Raw genomic sequence first — 18041 nt, 5'->3', positions numbered from 1 at the left:
AATTACTTCTGCCTTGGGGAAACAGAGAAATTCAGAAAAGTCTTTGAAGAAGAAATGACTCTTGACCTATACCTTGAAGTATGGGTAGGAATTTACCACATGGAAAACAAAAGGAAATACATTCTAAGCTTTCAGGCAGTATGAGAGAGGGACTGAAATGTAAAAATGCATGAATGAGTGGAGAACATAGAATAATGTATTTGGATATTAAGGCACTTTGGAGAAGTTGTGGAAGATGAAGCTGGAAAGTTAGTCTGTAGTTATAATTTATAAGACATTCTGGAAAATTAATATACTGTATATTCAGAAATATTTTTTCAACACCTTTGTAAATAAAGTATGAACTATTTTTTTTTTATATTTTGTAGATTTATGACAAAGTCCAGCTTTCAACAATGCTTAAATCAAATGATTGCTTGTTTCCTGTGGAAAATTTGTTTTTCAAAAAACAAGATGAAGTTGAAAAGTAAGTTTGCCTTAAAGAATGATAATATAGTGTAAGATCTTAGGGTTTTTAGAATTTTAGGGAATTTTAATTTTCTCTCTGGTAAACATAAATATAAAAAATGAGGAAGCAGCAGAATGATATTTCAGTGGTATATTTTGTGAACAGGGAATTTAGATATAAGATAGTAATTGAAGTTTAACATCTCAAATATTACAATTTGGAAAACTTAATAGGTTTTTGTATATTTGGCTTTCATTTATTTGCATTCCTGATTTATTTGAATTATTTTTGGCCAAGGTAAAGACTAGAAGTAATGACCAAAGAATAATTCAGGACAAGAAATGATGAGACCCTCTGGAAACAGAAGGGACAATGTACCAAAGGCCAAATGTGATAGTCAAATTCAGTATAGGCAGGCAGTAACAGGTGGAGATAAAGATGTGAGACAAAGGGCAACAAGAATAGAGAATAGGTAGTATGTTAATTACTAGATTTATGAGTTTTCACATGTGAATTAGTCTTAATTCTAAATTTTCTATGTATTCTAATATATTAACTATTTTGATGACATGTATTGCTTCATTTATTCTTTCATTCATTCATTCACACAAGTATTGATTGAATGATGAGAGGATATTAAGAAAGACCAGACTTTGCTTTAAAACATTCTTAAGATCTAGTTAAATTAGATATACATATGGAAAGATCATTAATAAATAATGTGACTTAATTCATCATTCAGATGGGGATGCTTTTGAGAGTGAAAGAATGAAAGAGTGGGTAACAGGGATTAATCAGAACTGGCCTAGGCAAATTTTGGAACATATGGGTCATCTTAACAATACAAAATAAAAAATATTTGCAAAGCAAATGGTAAGTATATATGAGTAGTCATTCAATGCAATTTCACATTTGAAAGCAAGGTTATCCTGATCCAGATGATCAAGTCAAACTTTATGGTAGCGGGGAAGGGCTTTAGGGCTTTTTAAAGGATTTAGTAATTTTTGTAGCCAGAAGGGTTGTAGAAATTTGAAGGCAGAGTGTTACAGCAGGAGAGAAAAATGAAGATAGGACAACTCATGGTACTCTTAGGGGATAATGTATGAAGTTTCCTGAGAAGACAATTCATAAAGGAGAAACAGAGGAATGCAAAATTAGGAAAATAAGTTTATGGTACTTGTGGTGATTGTCAAATGCTGGAATAAGGATCTTGGACACAGTTCTGTATGTGTTAAAAGCCATGGAATTAAATCAACAAACATTTATCGCATGGTATACTTAATTTTATAAATCATTGTGTTAAACATTGCTGATATAAATGGATGGGTATCAGATCTATCTGTCTATATATTTTTTTAAAGATTTGTTTTATTTATTTGATAGAGTTACAGAGAGAGAGGTAGAGTCAGAGAGAGAGAGAGGTCTTCCATCTGCTAGTTCATTCCCCAAATGGCTGCAGTGGCCAGACCTGAGCTGATCTGAAGCCAGGAGCTTCCTCCAGGTCTCCCACATGGGTGCTGGGGTCCAAGAACTTGGGCCATCTTCTGCTTTCCTAGGCCATAGCAAAGAGCTGGATTGGAAGTGGAGCAGCCGGGACTCAAACCAGCGCCCATATGGGATACTGGTGCTGCAGGCCAGGGCTCTAACCCGCTGCACCACAGTGCTGGCCTCTGTCTATCTATTTCTGTTTATCCATTTATTATCTCTCTCTGTACACACACACACACACAGACACACAGATTAATGATACTGACACAAGCTCCTGGGCCATCCTCCACTGCCCTCCCGGGCCACAGCAGAGAGCTGGACTGGAAGAGGAGCAACCGGGACTAGAACTCAGCACCCATATGGGATGCTGGCACCGCAGGCAGAGGATTAACCAAGTGAACCGTGGCACCGGCCCTGAATACAAGTTCTAATATCTAGAATAGTGCTTGACATATAGTACTCAGTAAGGAATTGTTGAGTATATTAAAGAATGAATTAAATAGTAAAACTTCTATCCATGGATATGACAATGGAGCAGGGCACAGGAGGAAGCTGAGTAAAGGAATATCTTTGATCAAAGATGAGAGAAACAATGTATTATTTATTTGGTATACAACAAGTAGCTCAGTTTGACTTGACTATAATGTATGTGTAGGAGAGCTAAAACTCTCTTATAAGATGGTCTAAAGCCATTAGAAAATTTGGCAGTGTTTGGGAGCCACTGAAGGAATTTTTAAATGTTTTATTTATTTATTTTCACCTACTTGAAAAGCAAAGAGAAAGAGAGAGAGTGAGCGAGCTAGCTTCCATTCTCTGGTTCATTCCCCAAATGTCCCCTATGGCCAAGGCCGGGCCAGTCTCCCATGTGAGTGGCAGGATCTCAAACACTTGAGTCATCATCTACTGCCTCCCAGGATGCATTAAATGAAACTGGTTCAGAAGTGGTGTAGCTTCAACTGGAACCTGCACTCTGAAGTGGAATGAAGGTGTCCCGTCCCAGGTGGTGGCTTGACCCACTGTGCCACAACACCTGCCCCTGCTGAAGGATTTTGAGTGGAGCAATATAATGAAAACAATACCAAATTAATGTAGTAGGAATGTATAAAATAGAGAGAAGGCCTGGAGACAGTGAGAGTAGATTAAGATACCATTGTTTTTAATCAGGATAGACTAAGTAGAGCCTTGATTATGATAGTGACAGTGGCAATACAAAGAAAATGATGAATTTGAAAAGTATTTTAAGGAAGATGTAATAAGACCTGATATGAATGTGCATATAATGAGTAAGAGAGATTTTACTTTGGTTAGGATTCTAGGTGGGTAGGAGAATGATGAAACTTCTGGACAAAAATAAGAAAATCATAAGGAATATTTAATTTTATGAGAGAAAATGTGTGTTTCTTATATCTTACTATCCCCTTAATTGGATTTTCTGGAGTAGTCCCTTTACAAAAATGAGTTAAGACAGCAGGACCAAATTGCTCTCCATGAAATGCCTGCTTGGATGGTTGGCCTTTGGCTAGATTCTGAGACCTTATATTTCAGGAAGGTTCCTACTGTAACTGATATTGTGGTTTTATTGTGTATAAACTGTACAAATAATATGATTTATACTGAACACCTACTTTTCTTCTGGGGTTGTGGAATTTAGGTATGTTCCTGACAAGAGATGCTTACGTGATTAGCTTCCAATAAAAATCCTGAACATTGAGTCCCTAATGAACTTCCCTTGTTGGCAACATTTCTCATATGTTGCTATAACTCATTAATGAGAGAATTGTATGTGTCCCCTGCGACTGTACTGGGAGAGGACTCTTGGAAGCTTTTGCCTGGTTTCTCTCAGACTTTGCCTCTCACTTGTGACTAGGACTGTATGATGAGTCCTGCACCTTATCCTAGGGAACCATTGAACTGGGTATGATCATGGGGATCTTCTGATATAGACCTAAATTTTAAATGCTCTGGCCGTTTTCATTCTGTTAGACCATTGTCAAATAATGTGTTGTAGATTTTTGATTTGGAAAATATGGCTGCAGTAGCTTTGTTTTAGGTGCTGTGAGAGGTAGAAAAGTAAGTCTGTTTTTCAGAGGGTGTAATATCATATGTGAAGAGATTAGAAAAATCATGAAATCCCTGGGGCTTGGTATAACAGTATAATGGTACTCTTTTCAACTTTATTTCCTGAAACCTACCATTTACCTCTTTATTTCAACTTTAATTGAAAATGAAACATTAAAGCAGTATCAGTTACCTGTATCCAAGCTGAAAGATGAGGAGGGATAAAGATGCTAATAGGGTGGCAAAATCAGTTATGTAGATTTATAAAAAGATTGTTGATTTCAACTGACATCTTGATTTTCTGTGGTTTTACAAATGGTTCAGGAGCTTAAGAGTTTGAATTAGTGCATTAATTTGTAATAACGCAGCCAGCGCCGCAGCTCACTAGGCTAATCCTCTGCCTGCTGTGCCGGCACCCTGGATTCTAGTCCTGGTTGGGGCGCTGGTTCTGTCCCGGTTGCTCCTCTTCCATTCCAGCTTTCTGCTGTGGCCCGGGAGGGCAGTGGAGGATGGCCCAAGTGCTTGGGTCCTGCAACCGCATGGGAGACCAGGAGAAGCACCTGGCTCCTGGCTTTGGATTGGCGCAGTGCACCGGCCGTAGCGGCCATTTGGGGAGTGAACCAATGGAAGGAAGACCTTTCTCTCTGTGTCTCTCTCACTGTCTAACTCTGCTTGTCAAAAAAAAAAAAAAAAAAGAATTTGTAATAATGCTTTAGAAATATTTAAGACTATCAGTAATAGTGTTATTTTTTGATTATCCATAATAAGTTGTGAGGTACATAATTGTAGTGGAATGAGAAGGCCATGCCAAGGTGGCCACTGGCAAGCGAGCATCAGTTACTCAGGAATGGCTTTGAAACCCACCTGGCAACGGAGCCTGCCTGGCAACAGGCTGTGATTGGATGGCTTTGGAAACTGCCTGGCAACAGGCTGTGATTGGTTGGGGCATAGACCGCCCCTTGACCAGATTGGCTGGTCTTGGCTATATAAGATGTTGTACCAACTGAAATAAACGAGTCTGCGGGCTGCTTGCCTCAAGCCTGCTTTCACCCGACTCCTGGGGTCTGTGTGTTGACTCCGCGCCTCTTGCCCCCACCACGCTGCTCCTCTCAGAAACGAACCCACTGCAACATTGTTGAGAAATCAACGGCAACATCTGGTGCCCAACGTGGGGCCAGGAAAGAAATCAGCTAATACATCTGGCGCGCCAACGTGACTGAGAAAGAGACAGTGTGTCGGACTGGGCGAGGTCCCCCCTGGATTTCGGCAAGTAGGCCCCTCGGTGTTTGGTGTGCTGTTCGGTTCTGTGAGGGTGAGCACAGAACCCCCTCCTACGCCCCTTTCCTTGTCCTTGTCCTCGGTCTAAGAGACCCCAGTGCTTAGTGAGGGACTTCCTTGATTCGTTAGGTCAAGGCCGTATGCCCACACAGTGTCCCCGGAGCGTCACCTCTCTCGAGTGAGGGAAGATGACTTGGTTCCGAATTCTGGGATGATCAGTCCCTTATGTGAATTCGCTGGGCGAACCGAAAGTAAAAGGAGGAGCCGAGAAGCGACGTACGCTTCTGGGCGGTGTGTGCTAACCTGGGGTCTCTTAGACCGAGGACAAGGACAAGGAAAGGGGCGTAGGAGGGGGTTCTGTGCTCACCCTCACAGAACCGAACAGCACACCAAACACCGAGGGGCCTACTTGCCGAAATCCAGGGGGGACCTCGCCCAGTCCGACACACTGTCTCTTTCTCAGTCACGTTGGCGCGCCAGATGTATTAGCTGATTTCTTTCCTGGCCCCAAGTTGGGCACCAGATGTTGCCGTTGATTTCTCAACAATGTTGCAGTGGGTTCGTTTCTGAGAGGAGCAGCGTGGTGGGGGCAAGAGGCGCGGAGTCAACACACAGACCCCAGGAGTCGGGTGAAAGCAGGCTTGAGGCAAGCAGCCCGCAGACTTATTACAGTTGGTATAACAGCTTATATAGCCAAGACCAGCCAATCTGGGCCGGCGCCGTGGCTCAACAGGCTAATCCTCCGCCTTGCGGCGCCGGCACACCGGGTTCTAGTCCCGGTCGGGGCACCGATCCTGTCCCGGTTGCCCCTCTTCCAGGCCAGCTCTCTGCTGTGGCCAGGGAGTGCAGTGGAGGATGGCCCAAGTGTTTGGGCTCTGCACCCCATGGGAGACCAGGAGAAGTACCTGGCTCCTGCCATCGGAACAGCGCGGTGCGCCGGCCGCAGCACGCTACCGCGGCGGCCATTAGAGGGTGAACCAACGGCAAAGGAAGACCTTTCTCTCTGTCTCTCTCTCTCTCTCTCACTGTCCACTCTGCCTGTCAAAAATAAAAAAAAATAAAATAAAATAAAAAGACCAGCCAATCTGGTCAAGGGGCGGTCTATGCCCCAACCAATCACAGCCTGTTGCCAGGCAGTTTCCAAAGCCATCCAATCACAGCCTGTCGCCAGGCAGTTTCAAATCCATCCAATCACAGCCTGTTGCCAGGCAGTTTCCAAAGCCATCCAATCACAGCCTGTTGCCAGGCAGGCTTCCGTTGCCAGGTGGGTTTCAAAGCCATTCCTGAGTAACTGATGCTCGCTTGCCAGTGGCCACCTTGGCATGGCCTTCTCATTCCACTACACATAATAATGAATTTACTTTTAATAGTTAAAATACCAAAGTTTGAGAATGTTTTACCACTTTTTTTTTAATTTGACAGGTAGAGTTATAGACAGTGAGAGAGAGATACAGAGTGAAAGGTCTTTCTTCCATTGGTTCACCCCCCAAATGGCCTCTACAGCCAGCACTGCACTGATCCGAAGCCTGGAGCCAGGTGCTTCCTCCTGGTCTCCCATGGGGTTGCAGGGGCCCAAGCACTTGGGCCATCCTCCACTGCCCTCTTGGGCCACAGCAGAGAGCTGGCCTGGAAGAGGAGCAACCGGGACTAGAACCCAGCGCCCTACAACTTTTTTTTTTTTATATTGGAGTACATTTAAGCTTCCTGACACTAGTATTTAAATTGGAGAAAACAGGATGGAGTTATGGCTATTATTTAGGTAAAATATCTCACATAAGCAGTACCATTAATCCTATGACACACAAGTAAGAAAATGTTTGCCCATATACTGCTGTTTAGGAATAAATCAAAGTTGTCACATAAAGTTAGTTTATAGAATGTTTATATAAGATAGTAAGTAACTGAGTAACATTTAATAAATGGATAGTTTCTGTGGTTATATCTTTAACATATATACACAATTTTATATTTTATGTAGCTATTCAGACAATGAAAAGTCACTGGATTGGTTTCTCCCATCCGTGCCATTGATTTCAGAAATTCCAGATACTGAAGAGTTAGAAGAAGAAATAGAAAGTCATAATCTTATAGGTAAATTATCACATTTGTCATGAAATCAAACCTATGCATATCAATATAAAATCTAGTTAACACATTAGAATGTTACATTTAAATACTTTAAAATATTGAACTACTTAACTTTAATGGGATAAAATGAAAGTCATGAACGTCTCATTCAAAACAGTTCTCCTCAAATCTTAAAATCTAAAATATTTTTCTTCTTCATAACATCCATACATATATGTATATGTATATATAATATACTATTGCATACGTTTGTTGTGATTGTTGTTCTGTGAAGATTTTTTCTTTTTAAAATTTTTGTCACTGTTGTTCAATTTTTATACCATCATTTTTTTTTTGAAGTATGTTTATTTTTTTAAAGGTTTATTTATTTATTTGAAAGGTGAGAGAGAGGTCTTCCATCTGCTGGTTCACTCCCCAAATGCTGCAATGGCCTGAGCTGGGCCGATCCGAAGCCAGGAGCCAGGAGCTTCTTCTGGGTCTCCCACGTGGGTGCAGGGCCCAAGGACTTTGACCATCCTCTGAACTTTCCCAGGCCATAGCAGAGAGCTAGAGCGGAAGTGGAGCAGCCAGGACTTGAACTGGCACCCATAAAAGATGCTGGCACTGCAGGCAGTAGCTTTACCTGCTACACCACAGTGCCAGCCCCATGCCATCCTTTATTAAATGTAAGATCCTCTGGTAACTGGATCCGTGAAATATATTGAGTGAAAAAAGCAGGAGGTAGAAGATTTTATGTAGTTTGATTCCATTTATATAAAGGCCAAAAGCAAGCACACTCAAATTGTATGTGAGCCAATTTAATATTATTGGTAGAATTTCAATTTTCAAATTGTGTAGGTGGTTCATACATATACACCTTATTAAACTTTTTTTGTTTTGTTTTGCAAGTCAGAGTTAGAGAGAGGGAGAAGTAGGGGCAGACAGAGAGAGAGAGGTCTTCCATGCGCTGGTTCACTACCCAAATGGCTGTAACAGTCAGGGCTGGGCCATGCCAAAGCCAGGAGCCAGTAGCTTCATCCAGGGCTCCCACATGAATGCATGGGCCCAAGTACTCCACCATCCTCCACTGCTTTCCCAGTAGCATTAGCAGGAAGCTGGATTGGAAGTGGAGCAGCCAGGACTTGAACCAGCACCCATGTGGGATGTTGGCACTGTAGACAGTGGCTTAACCCACTATGCCATAGCACCAGCCCCAATTCTGTCACTTTTATGAAAACATTTCTTTATCCTGGTTTTAGAACCCAGCTTAAAAAGTTAAAAGCATTGAGTCATATATTTTAATACTGGGTCATATTCAGTAATGGTTTTTATTACTGATCATTGTATTTCTTTGTGTATATTATTCATATATATTTTAAAATCTTTATTATTATATACTTATATAATTTATAGTAACTAAAATAATTAAACATCATACTTATAGTTATTTTTATGGGTCAGGATGAAACCAATTTTATAATAGAGTTTTATATAAATTTCAAATTTAATTTCAGTTATTTAGAATTAATTTCAGAGCTCCCTTCAATGATGTAATATACCATAAGAGTAATAACTACCTGTATTTCAAAACTATATATGGTATAGATTATTTTGCTATTCTTCTAATACTTTTCTTTCAGCTTTCATATTTAGCTAGTCAATTCTTTTGAAAATTTATCCATCATCATCTTGAAAATTTGTTTTCATGGAGAACATGTAATGATAAATATATCTTTTTTTGTAGGTCAGGAAAAGAGGCCAAAAATGTTAACATCAAATTTAAAGGTTACTAATGAAGATTATGTTACCCCAACACAAAATTTCCAGTTTGCCTTCCACCCTTCTACATATGAGCAAGAAGATCAAAATTTAGGAGTGACAGATAGCAATGATTTGCCACATGTTGCTGGGAAGCTGACATATTGCTCTCAGAAGTATAAAAATCACATTGGCTCTGCAGTAGCACCTGAGAAAAATGTTCCTGCTGATACAAAATTAGTTAATTTTACAGAAGATAAAGGAGTGAGCACATCAGCATTCCGGAAAAGGTAATTATATAATTGAAATAATATTTCATCAACAAAGTTTAATACATCCACATCCAAAGTACTAAATATGAAGGAATCTGAATAAAAAATAGTCACAACAAATATAGTCTATTATGTACTAATCATTTCTGTTAGTTCTGGGATTCCAATCATAGATTCTTGCCTTTGAAGGTCTTACAATTTAGTGGGGGAAGATAGAAGTAAGTAACTAAAAATAATTGATAAAATGCTTTGCAATATGATAATTATTTTGATAAAGTATATGGTTAGAGAAGAGGTTCCAAAACTTTGTGGGAATATATGCTTTCAGTTCCTTTTGATATCTATATACCTAGAAGTGGAATTACTTAGTCATAATGGTAGCTCTTTATATAACTTTTTTGAGAAACTACCAAATTACTTTCCAAAGCATCTATATCATTTTACAATTCCACTAGCATCCTTTTAGCATAAATTCTATTCTGGTTTGAAAAGAGAGTTATTATGAATTGAAAGATTCTTCTCTCACTCCTATCATTCAGTAAATGCAAAGTTATAAGAATTCTGTGCCAGGAACTGGAAATAAAGTGTGTATATATATATCCACATAAGGGTTTATTTTTGGGCTCTTTATTCTCTACTCCATTGTCCAATATGTCATTCTGCACTGGAGCTTTGTAGTAGGTTTTCAAATTGGGAAGCTTGTCTTCCAATTTTGTTCTTATTTAAAAAAATTATTTATTTATTTGAAAAACAATTATAGAGAGAAAGAGACAGGGAAAGACACAGAGACAGAGAGAGAGAAAGAGAGAGAATCTTCCATCTACTAGTTCACTCCCCAAATGGCCACAATGACCAGGGCTGGGTGAGGCTGAAGCCGAGAGCCAGGAACTCCATCCAGGTCTCCTGTGTGGGTGACAGGGACCAAGCACTTGGGGCATCTCCTGTTGCTTTCCCAGGTGCATTAACAGGGAGCTGGATGGGAAGTGAAGCAGTTGAATCGGTGCTCATATGGGAAGCTGATGTCATAGGCAGTGGCTTAACCTGCTGCGTTCCTGTTCACCTTTTTTTTCCTCCCAATGTTGTTCTAGCTATTCTGGATCCTTTGCATTTCCGTATGAATTTTAGCATAAACTTATCAATTCCTGCAAAGAAGCCAAGTTGGATGTTAATAGGAATTGTGTTGAATTTGTAGATCAAATTAAGTAGTATTGCCATCCTAACAATATTAAACATTTCAATCTATGAACATGGGATATATTTCCACTTATTTCTTTAATTTCTTTTAATGATGTTTTATTGTTTTCAGTAGACAAGTCTAATACTCATTTTGCTAAATTTATTCCTAAGTGGTTTACTCTTTTTTGATGCTATTATAAATGGATTTTTTTCTTAATTTCTTTTTTAGAGTTTTTTTTAAGAATTATTTTAAAGATTTACTTATTTATTTGAAAGGCAGAGTCACAGAGAGGGAGAGGGAGAGGCAGAGGCAGAAGCAGAGAGAGAAACCTTCCATCTGCTGGTTCACTCCCTAAATGATCACAATGACCAGGTCTGGGCCAGATGGAAACCAGGATCCTGGACCTCCACTGGGGTCCCCCACATGTGTGGCAAAGGCATAAGTATTTGGGCCATCATCTGCTGCTTTCCTGGGAGTGTTACCAGGGAGCTGGATTGGAAGTAGAGCAGCCAGGACTTGAACTGGTGCCCAAATGGTATGCTGGCACTGCAGATGGCGGCTTAACTCCCTGTGGCATAATGCCAGCCCAGACTGTGTTTCAGTATTACTCATTTACCAAAAATCTGTGCCTTTTTTCTAGTAGCATTTCACTGTTTGTGCTTATCTTTTAAAAAGTGAATTGATTTATTTAGATTAAGGAAATCTTAAGTATAATAGAAGTTTATATAAAGGAGTTGAAAGTTACCAGTCTAAAAATGGATCACTTTCCTAAATTCTAATAAAATGGAGTCAGAAGGCCAAAAATGATGGCTCTCATGTATCCATGACTATGATAAAAATTATTGAAAGAATTCCCTGAAAACCACAACCTTGCACAAAAGCTACCACAACTATACACAATGAACACTTCTGTGAAGATGTCTGCCAGCAATTACCTCCTGTTTGATATTGGACTGACTGACCACTCTTTTTATTAACGCTAGCCACAGATAACTGTTTCAAAACAATTTATGTAACTTTCTTCAGTGTTTGTTTAGGTTCATTCCTCACAGAATTCTGTAAGATTGATACCTTCTGTCATCTCCATTACTCAGTCTATGTGATTGTTGTGTTAGGGATCTTTATGGTTAGTTTTCCTTATGAATATTGTGACCACATTGGATCGACTGATTATCTTTTGATCAGTAGAATATAATACAATCATAAAGAGCATCTTGTTTTCAAGAACTTTATCAACAAGTACTTTTTATACTGAAATGCTTATTTTATAGTATATAGTATGATTTATGATTTGATCTGCTAGTATACTTAATTTATTTCTTTTTTTGCAGAGTGTGTTGGTGGGGTGGGATGGGTGGAGGACATACAACCCAGATTTGATTGGTGAAAAATGCTGTTGTATTATCTGGTAGCTTCTGTAGAGCCAAATAGAGTTGCTGACAACTTTTAATTTGTAACAAGTATGCTGATTCATTCCTATAAATTTTTTTTAAAGATTTATTTATTTGAAAGTCAGAGTATCACAGAGAGAGAAGAGGCAGAGAGAAAGAGAGAGAGAGGTGTCTTCCATCAATGGTTCACTCCCAATTGGCCGCAACGGCCGGAGCTGCGCCAATCCAAAGTCGTGAGCTAGGAGTTTCTTCCTGGTCTCCCACGTGGGTGCAGGTGCCCAAGGACTTGGGCCATCTTCTGCTTTCCTTCCCGGGCCATAGCAGAGAGCTGGACAAGAAGTAGAGCAGCCAGGTCTTGAACCAGCGGCACCCACATGGGATGCCGGCACTTCAGGGCAGGGCGTTAACCCACTGTGCCACAGCGCTGGCCCCTCATTCCTATAAATTTAATATAAGCATTTTAATGTATTTCTATAACTTGAATCATTTCCATTCACTTTAGTGTTAGATGACTGTATATAATGGCTTTTTGTCTTTTCTCCTTAGCATTTTATTGACTTTAAAATGCACATTAGTTATGTACTGTTGTGTAACAAATTACCCCAAAACTTGATGGTTTAAAACAACAGTAGTGGCCAGCGCTGTGGCATCATGGGTAAAGCCACCGCCTGCAGCACTGGCAACCCATATGGGTGCCAGTTTGAGAAGCTGGTTTGAGACGCGGCTGCTCCATTTCCGACCCAGCTCTCTGCTCTGGCCTGGGAAAGCAGTAGAAGATGGCCCAAGTCCTTAGGCCCCTGCACCACGTGGGAGACTAGGAAGAAGCTCCAGGCTCCTGGCTTCAGATCGGCGCAGCTCTGACTGTTGTAAAATTGGGGAGTGAATTAGTGGATGGAAGACCTCTCTTTCTCTCTCTCTGTCTCTCATTCTCTTTCTGTGTAACTCTGACTTTCAAATAAAATAAATCTTTTAAAAAAACCCAATAAGCATTTTTATCTCTCACAATTTCTGTGAGAAAGGAATTTAGTAACTTAATTGGTAGTTTTATCTCAAGGTCTCTCTTAAGAGTGGGTAAAGATGCTTGGGGACTCTAACAGGGCTACAATAAGAATATTAGGCAGGCTTACATCATCTGAAAGCTTGACAGTGGCTAAGGATCTGTTTTCAAGGTGGCTCACTCACCTTGGCTTACACGTTGGTGCTGGTTGTTGACAAGTGATCTCACTACCTCTCCAAAGGATTACTTGAGCATCTTCATCATATAAAAGGCTTCAATAGCTGTTCTCTTGAGCCTCTCTAGAGCATTGTGTGAGAGTTTCTGTGATTTTGACAGACCATGTAGAAAGGACAATTTCTCTACTTTGAAAGTCACATGTTTGTACTTACGCAGTGCGAAACAAAATAAGCAAAAGGCCTCCAAGGCTTTTGGAGAGCCCTTGGCACCAAGTTCCCTTCCCCTGCCAAGGCAAGTTCCCTCAGCAACCAGTTAAAAGCCCAATCCTACTCGTATCCTGCACACAGTCTCTTTGAAGGCTGTTACCACCTGTTTGCTTCAATAAGGCAACCTGTCTCTGTTGAGGTCAGTCTCCATCTCCTTCTTCCAGGGGTTATGAAGGCAAGAACTCCGAGTTTTTTAAACCTAGTAATTACCACAAATGGATTGATCAGAGTTTTAGGAAAGTGAAAAGACCTAATTCAATAATAAACTTAGGAAGTCATATTTTATAAGAATGACTATATTTTCTCTTTGAATAAACCATAATGTATGGATATTTTTAAAAGGAACAAGTCTGCTGATTTTTCACATTCTAAGCAACTATTACAAGTTAAAAACATGTTTTTTCCTCCTCCAGATTATTTAAATTATCTGACAATGTGCAAGGAAGTGTTTATTGTAATGACAGTGCAAGCTTGAACTCTCATGTTACCTCAGTGAAAATTGTCCAAACAGATATGAACAAAGGAAAGTCATGGTCAAGCAATAGTAATCAAAAACTTCAATATTCTGCAAATATGTTCATTGCAAATAATGCTTTTTCGGCTTCTGAAATTGGAAAAGGTATGTTCAAAGTATCAACTCTTTCACTTTCATCCCAGCCTCATGACATTCAAAGTAATTCTTTGCTTTTTTTAGTTGGTTTTATGAAAGCACAAACTAATTTGCATTTCTTAGAACAGGGAAGGATACAGAAATGAGGTAAATTTGAGTATTTTAGCTCTCTCTATGATTTCTGCATTTCTTTATGTTATTTGTTGTACTCTAATATTTTTAATTGTGCTTTCAAAAAGTTATGTGAGTTTTATTGGAGCGGTTTTTATGAAAAAGCTTAAAAAATATCCATATGATTATTTAGTTTTTTTTTTTAAAGGGGGAGCAGAAGACGGTTTAGGTTCCTTGAAGGCTGTCACAGAAATCCGTATCCTTTAAATTATAACAGCTGCTTTATGTTTGTGAAATCATAATTTTAAAACATTTTGTTTCAGTTTGTTCCTGTTTATTTAGTTGACAAAGAAAACAAGTGGTAAGTGAATCTCTGAGTCATAGAAGAGACACATGTGTATGATAATAATTGCTACTCCAAGTGTGGTCTGTAAACTGGTGCCAATAGGTGAGCTCTTTGTTGTTACCAATATATAGCAAAATAAAAGCAGAAATCAAATTTGTATTATTGGCAGAAAACTGAGCATGTTTACTTACAAATCACTTACATAGTAATTTCTTCTATTTTGAGTAAGGACAACAATAAATTAGGTAGAGGAAATGGATGAGAATGAATCATTTTATGGATTGGGGACATCTTAGCAAATTAATATTTTGAAAGAACCTAATTTAGAGTTTGTACATATAATTCAACTTATTTGGGCATTTGTATTATAAATATTTTGAGTATATATATATGTTCTGGAAGTAACCTCCTTTCTGCTTTTTTTTTTTTTTAAAAAAAAAAAAGATTTATTTATTTATTTGAAAGAGTTACACACAGAGAGAGGAGAGGCAGAGAGAGAGGGGGGGGGGTCCTCCATGCACTGGCTCACTCTCCAATTAGCCACAATGGCCGGAGCTATGCCAATCTGAAGCCAAGAGCCTCTTCCCGGTCTTCCCCTGCAAGTGCACGGCCCAAGGACTTGGGCCATCCTCCACTGCTTTCCCAGGCCATAACAGAGAGCTGGATTGGAAGTGGAGCAGTTGGGACATGATCCAGCACCCATATGGGATGCCAGCACTGCAGGCAGTGGCTTTACCCGCTACGCCACAGTGCTGGTCCCTCCTTTCTGCTTCTTTAAAAACTCTATGCAAGCATAGACTTACTATAATCATCAGCTATTTTTGTGACTATTTTCCCATAACCTCAGAACTTTTTGAAAGTAAAGACTATGCCTTATTTGACTTTCTGCCTCCAAATACATTGAAAGGCAGATGAAGTAAGGCACGTAAAGTAAGGAGGTTGTTCTAGCAGAAAAATAGCCATGATCAAGGGTGAGGGTAAAAAAGTGTGATGGGGCCAGCATTGTGGTGTAGCAGGTAAACCCACCTCCTGCGACCCTGGCATTCCTTACAGGGACCAGTACGAGTCCCAGCTGCTCCAATTCTGATCTAGCTTCCTGCTAATGGCCTGGGAAAGCAGTGAAGGATGGCCAAATGCTTGGGACCTGCTACCCAAGTGGGAGACTCAGATGAAGCTCCTGGCTTCTGGCTTCTGCCTGGCCCAGCCCCAGGTGTTGCAGCCATCTGGGGGGAGTAAACAGATAGAAAATCTCTCTCTCTCTCTCTCTCTCTCTCTCTCTATCTCTGTCTCTCTCTTTCTCTCGTAACTCTGATTTTCAAATAAATCTTTTTTAGAAAGTGTGATGTATATTTGGAAAGAACAAACATTCCAAGTTGTCTAAAATGAAGAATATGGTTAAATGAATAATAGGAAATGATAGGATATGTATTTTAAGGATCACATATTTTAATGCCATGAATAACAAGGTCAATGGATTTTATTTTTATTTCATTTATACCTCAACTTTAATAAGGTGTAATGGACAGGTAAAAATTGTATATATTTAGTGTACATGATGTAATATTTTATTTGTATTCAGTGTAAAATTACTGCAATCAACTTAAATATCCATCACCTTACATAGTTACCTTTTTTTTATAAGACACTACTTAAGATCTCTCAGTGTCTTGTTTTTATTTTTAATATATTTATTAAGCAACAAGGAAAAACCATGTAATTTTTTGAGCAAGTCACCTTGTCAAAACTTTGCTTTATGAGTATGGAATTAGTAAGTCAAAGCCAGAGAATGCTCTAGAATCCACAAAACTATGGTGTACTTAGCAAAGCAGAAAGTGATTTCTTTTTTTTTTTTTTTTTTTTTGACAGGCAGAGTGGATAGTGAGAGAGAGAGACAGAGAGAAAGGTCTTCCTTTTTGCCGTTGGTTCACCCTCCAATGGCCACTGCGGCCGGCGCATCACGCTGATCTGAAGCCAGGAGCCAGGTGCCTCTCCTGGTCTCCCATGCGGGTTCAGGGCCCAAGGACTTGGGCCATCCTCCACTGCCTTCCCGGGCCATAGCAGAGAGCTGGCCTGGAAGAGGGGCAACCGGGACAGAATCTGGCGCCCCGACCGGGACTAGAACCGGGTGTGCCGGCGCCGCAAGGCAGAGGATTAGCCTGTTAAGCCACGGCGCCGGCCAGAAAGTGATTTCTAAATATTGAGCAGGCAAACTAGAGAGACCTAACAGTGGCTCTAATTCTTGGTACTCTCGGAATTATTTGAGATAATTCCAAAGTATGGTTATAAAATATTTGCTTGACAGTGTAGGAAAACTTGTCTCCAGTGCAGGTAACTGAATTGAGTTAAAACATGTTGATCTAATAACTTTAGACATTGCCAGTCTTTCACATTTTTGTTTAGCATAGTGTCTTAATTCTGCTATACTCCCTTCTTAAGTAGTGTGACAGTGTAAGAAATAGATCAGCAGCAAACAGTTTAAGCAGATCGTTTAATTATCTGTATGACAGGATGTTCTTTTCCTTTGCTGGAAGCTTTTCCATATGACACAACCTTTTGAAGAGACTTAGATTTTTCCTGTCATATTAACACAATTGAAGTGGTTCTGTTGTTTAAGTGTCTCTGTTAAGATTACTATAGCCTGTACTGTATATTGAATTATTGTCAAAAATTTAATTTGCTGTCAAACTCACTTGAGCTTGAATACTTTACTTCTAAGTGTGTATTTAAAGTGCAATACTGCATATTAGTTATGGTACTTGAGAGCTTGTGGATTACTTGGGCACAATTTATTTTCAGATTCTTTTCCAATATTTTAGTGTATTTGAATCCTCAGGACAATAGAAGTTTTGTCAGGTAGATTTTGCCACAGAACTCTTGTCATTTTCAGTTCTGCAGTCATTTTTCCCCATTATAACAAATAATTTGCTGTGACACTGCTGAGAATTTTTTGAACAAAAGGAAAATTTCTATTTCAAGTGTTGATGGTGATGATAAATGATATTGGTAGTTGAGTTTTCTCAGGTGCTGGAAACTGATTCTACATCTACTCTGAATCAAAGATTCATCTTTGTGAATATAAATTGATATAGAACTATCTAATGAGAGAAAAACCAGCATGATAACCCACTTGTGGGCTTGTTACAAATACATATTTTATAAGAAGAGACATATCTTGAAGGAAAAATGAGATTCCTTCAAAAGCTGTTGGAATGACAAACTCAAAATTACATTTTTGTTTTGGCACAAATAAAATGATGATTTATAAATCAACTATTGATTTAATAAATACAAATATATTAACTGAGTGTTCACTATGTATCAGGAACTGTACTAAATATGTAATATTGTAATATGTCAGCTAAGAAATAGTGAATCTTTGCCCTTAGAGTTAATATTCTTGTGATGAGAGTAGGGAAGATGATACATCTGAACAACTGTTAACAGTTTATAAATAAGTCAGTATTTTAGAAGGTGATGAGTACTATGGGAAAAAAATGTAGAGCAGGGTAAAACAAAATTAAATTGGGACTGCTGGGATTGAGGGATCAGGATATGGAATTAAATAGAATAGTTAGGATAGGCCTTCTGGAGATAGTG

The 18041-nt window shown here is 39.2% G+C and overlaps 1 protein-coding gene across 1 annotated transcript in view; it reads left to right on the top strand.

Moving 5' to 3' along the window:
- The first annotated feature begins 395 nt into the window (after positions 1-395).
- HFM1 (helicase for meiosis 1) overlaps positions 396-18041 on the top strand; it is a 114357-nt gene continuing 96711 nt past the window's right edge. The window contains exons 1-5 of the mRNA XM_062193435.1: positions 396-466; positions 7251-7363; positions 9084-9387; positions 13791-14050; positions 14307-14354. Coding sequence (XP_062049419.1) covers positions 396-466; positions 7251-7363; positions 9084-9387; positions 13791-14050; positions 14307-14354 — 796 coding nt within the window. The remainder of the gene's footprint in view (positions 467-7250; positions 7364-9083; positions 9388-13790; positions 14051-14306; positions 14355-18041) is intronic.

The sequence above is a fragment of the Lepus europaeus genome, chromosome 5, assembly GCF_033115175.1.
Source record: "Lepus europaeus isolate LE1 chromosome 5, mLepTim1.pri, whole genome shotgun sequence".
NCBI lineage: Eukaryota > Metazoa > Chordata > Mammalia > Lagomorpha > Leporidae > Lepus > Lepus europaeus.
This window is presented reverse-complemented; position numbering and strand designations above follow the sequence as displayed.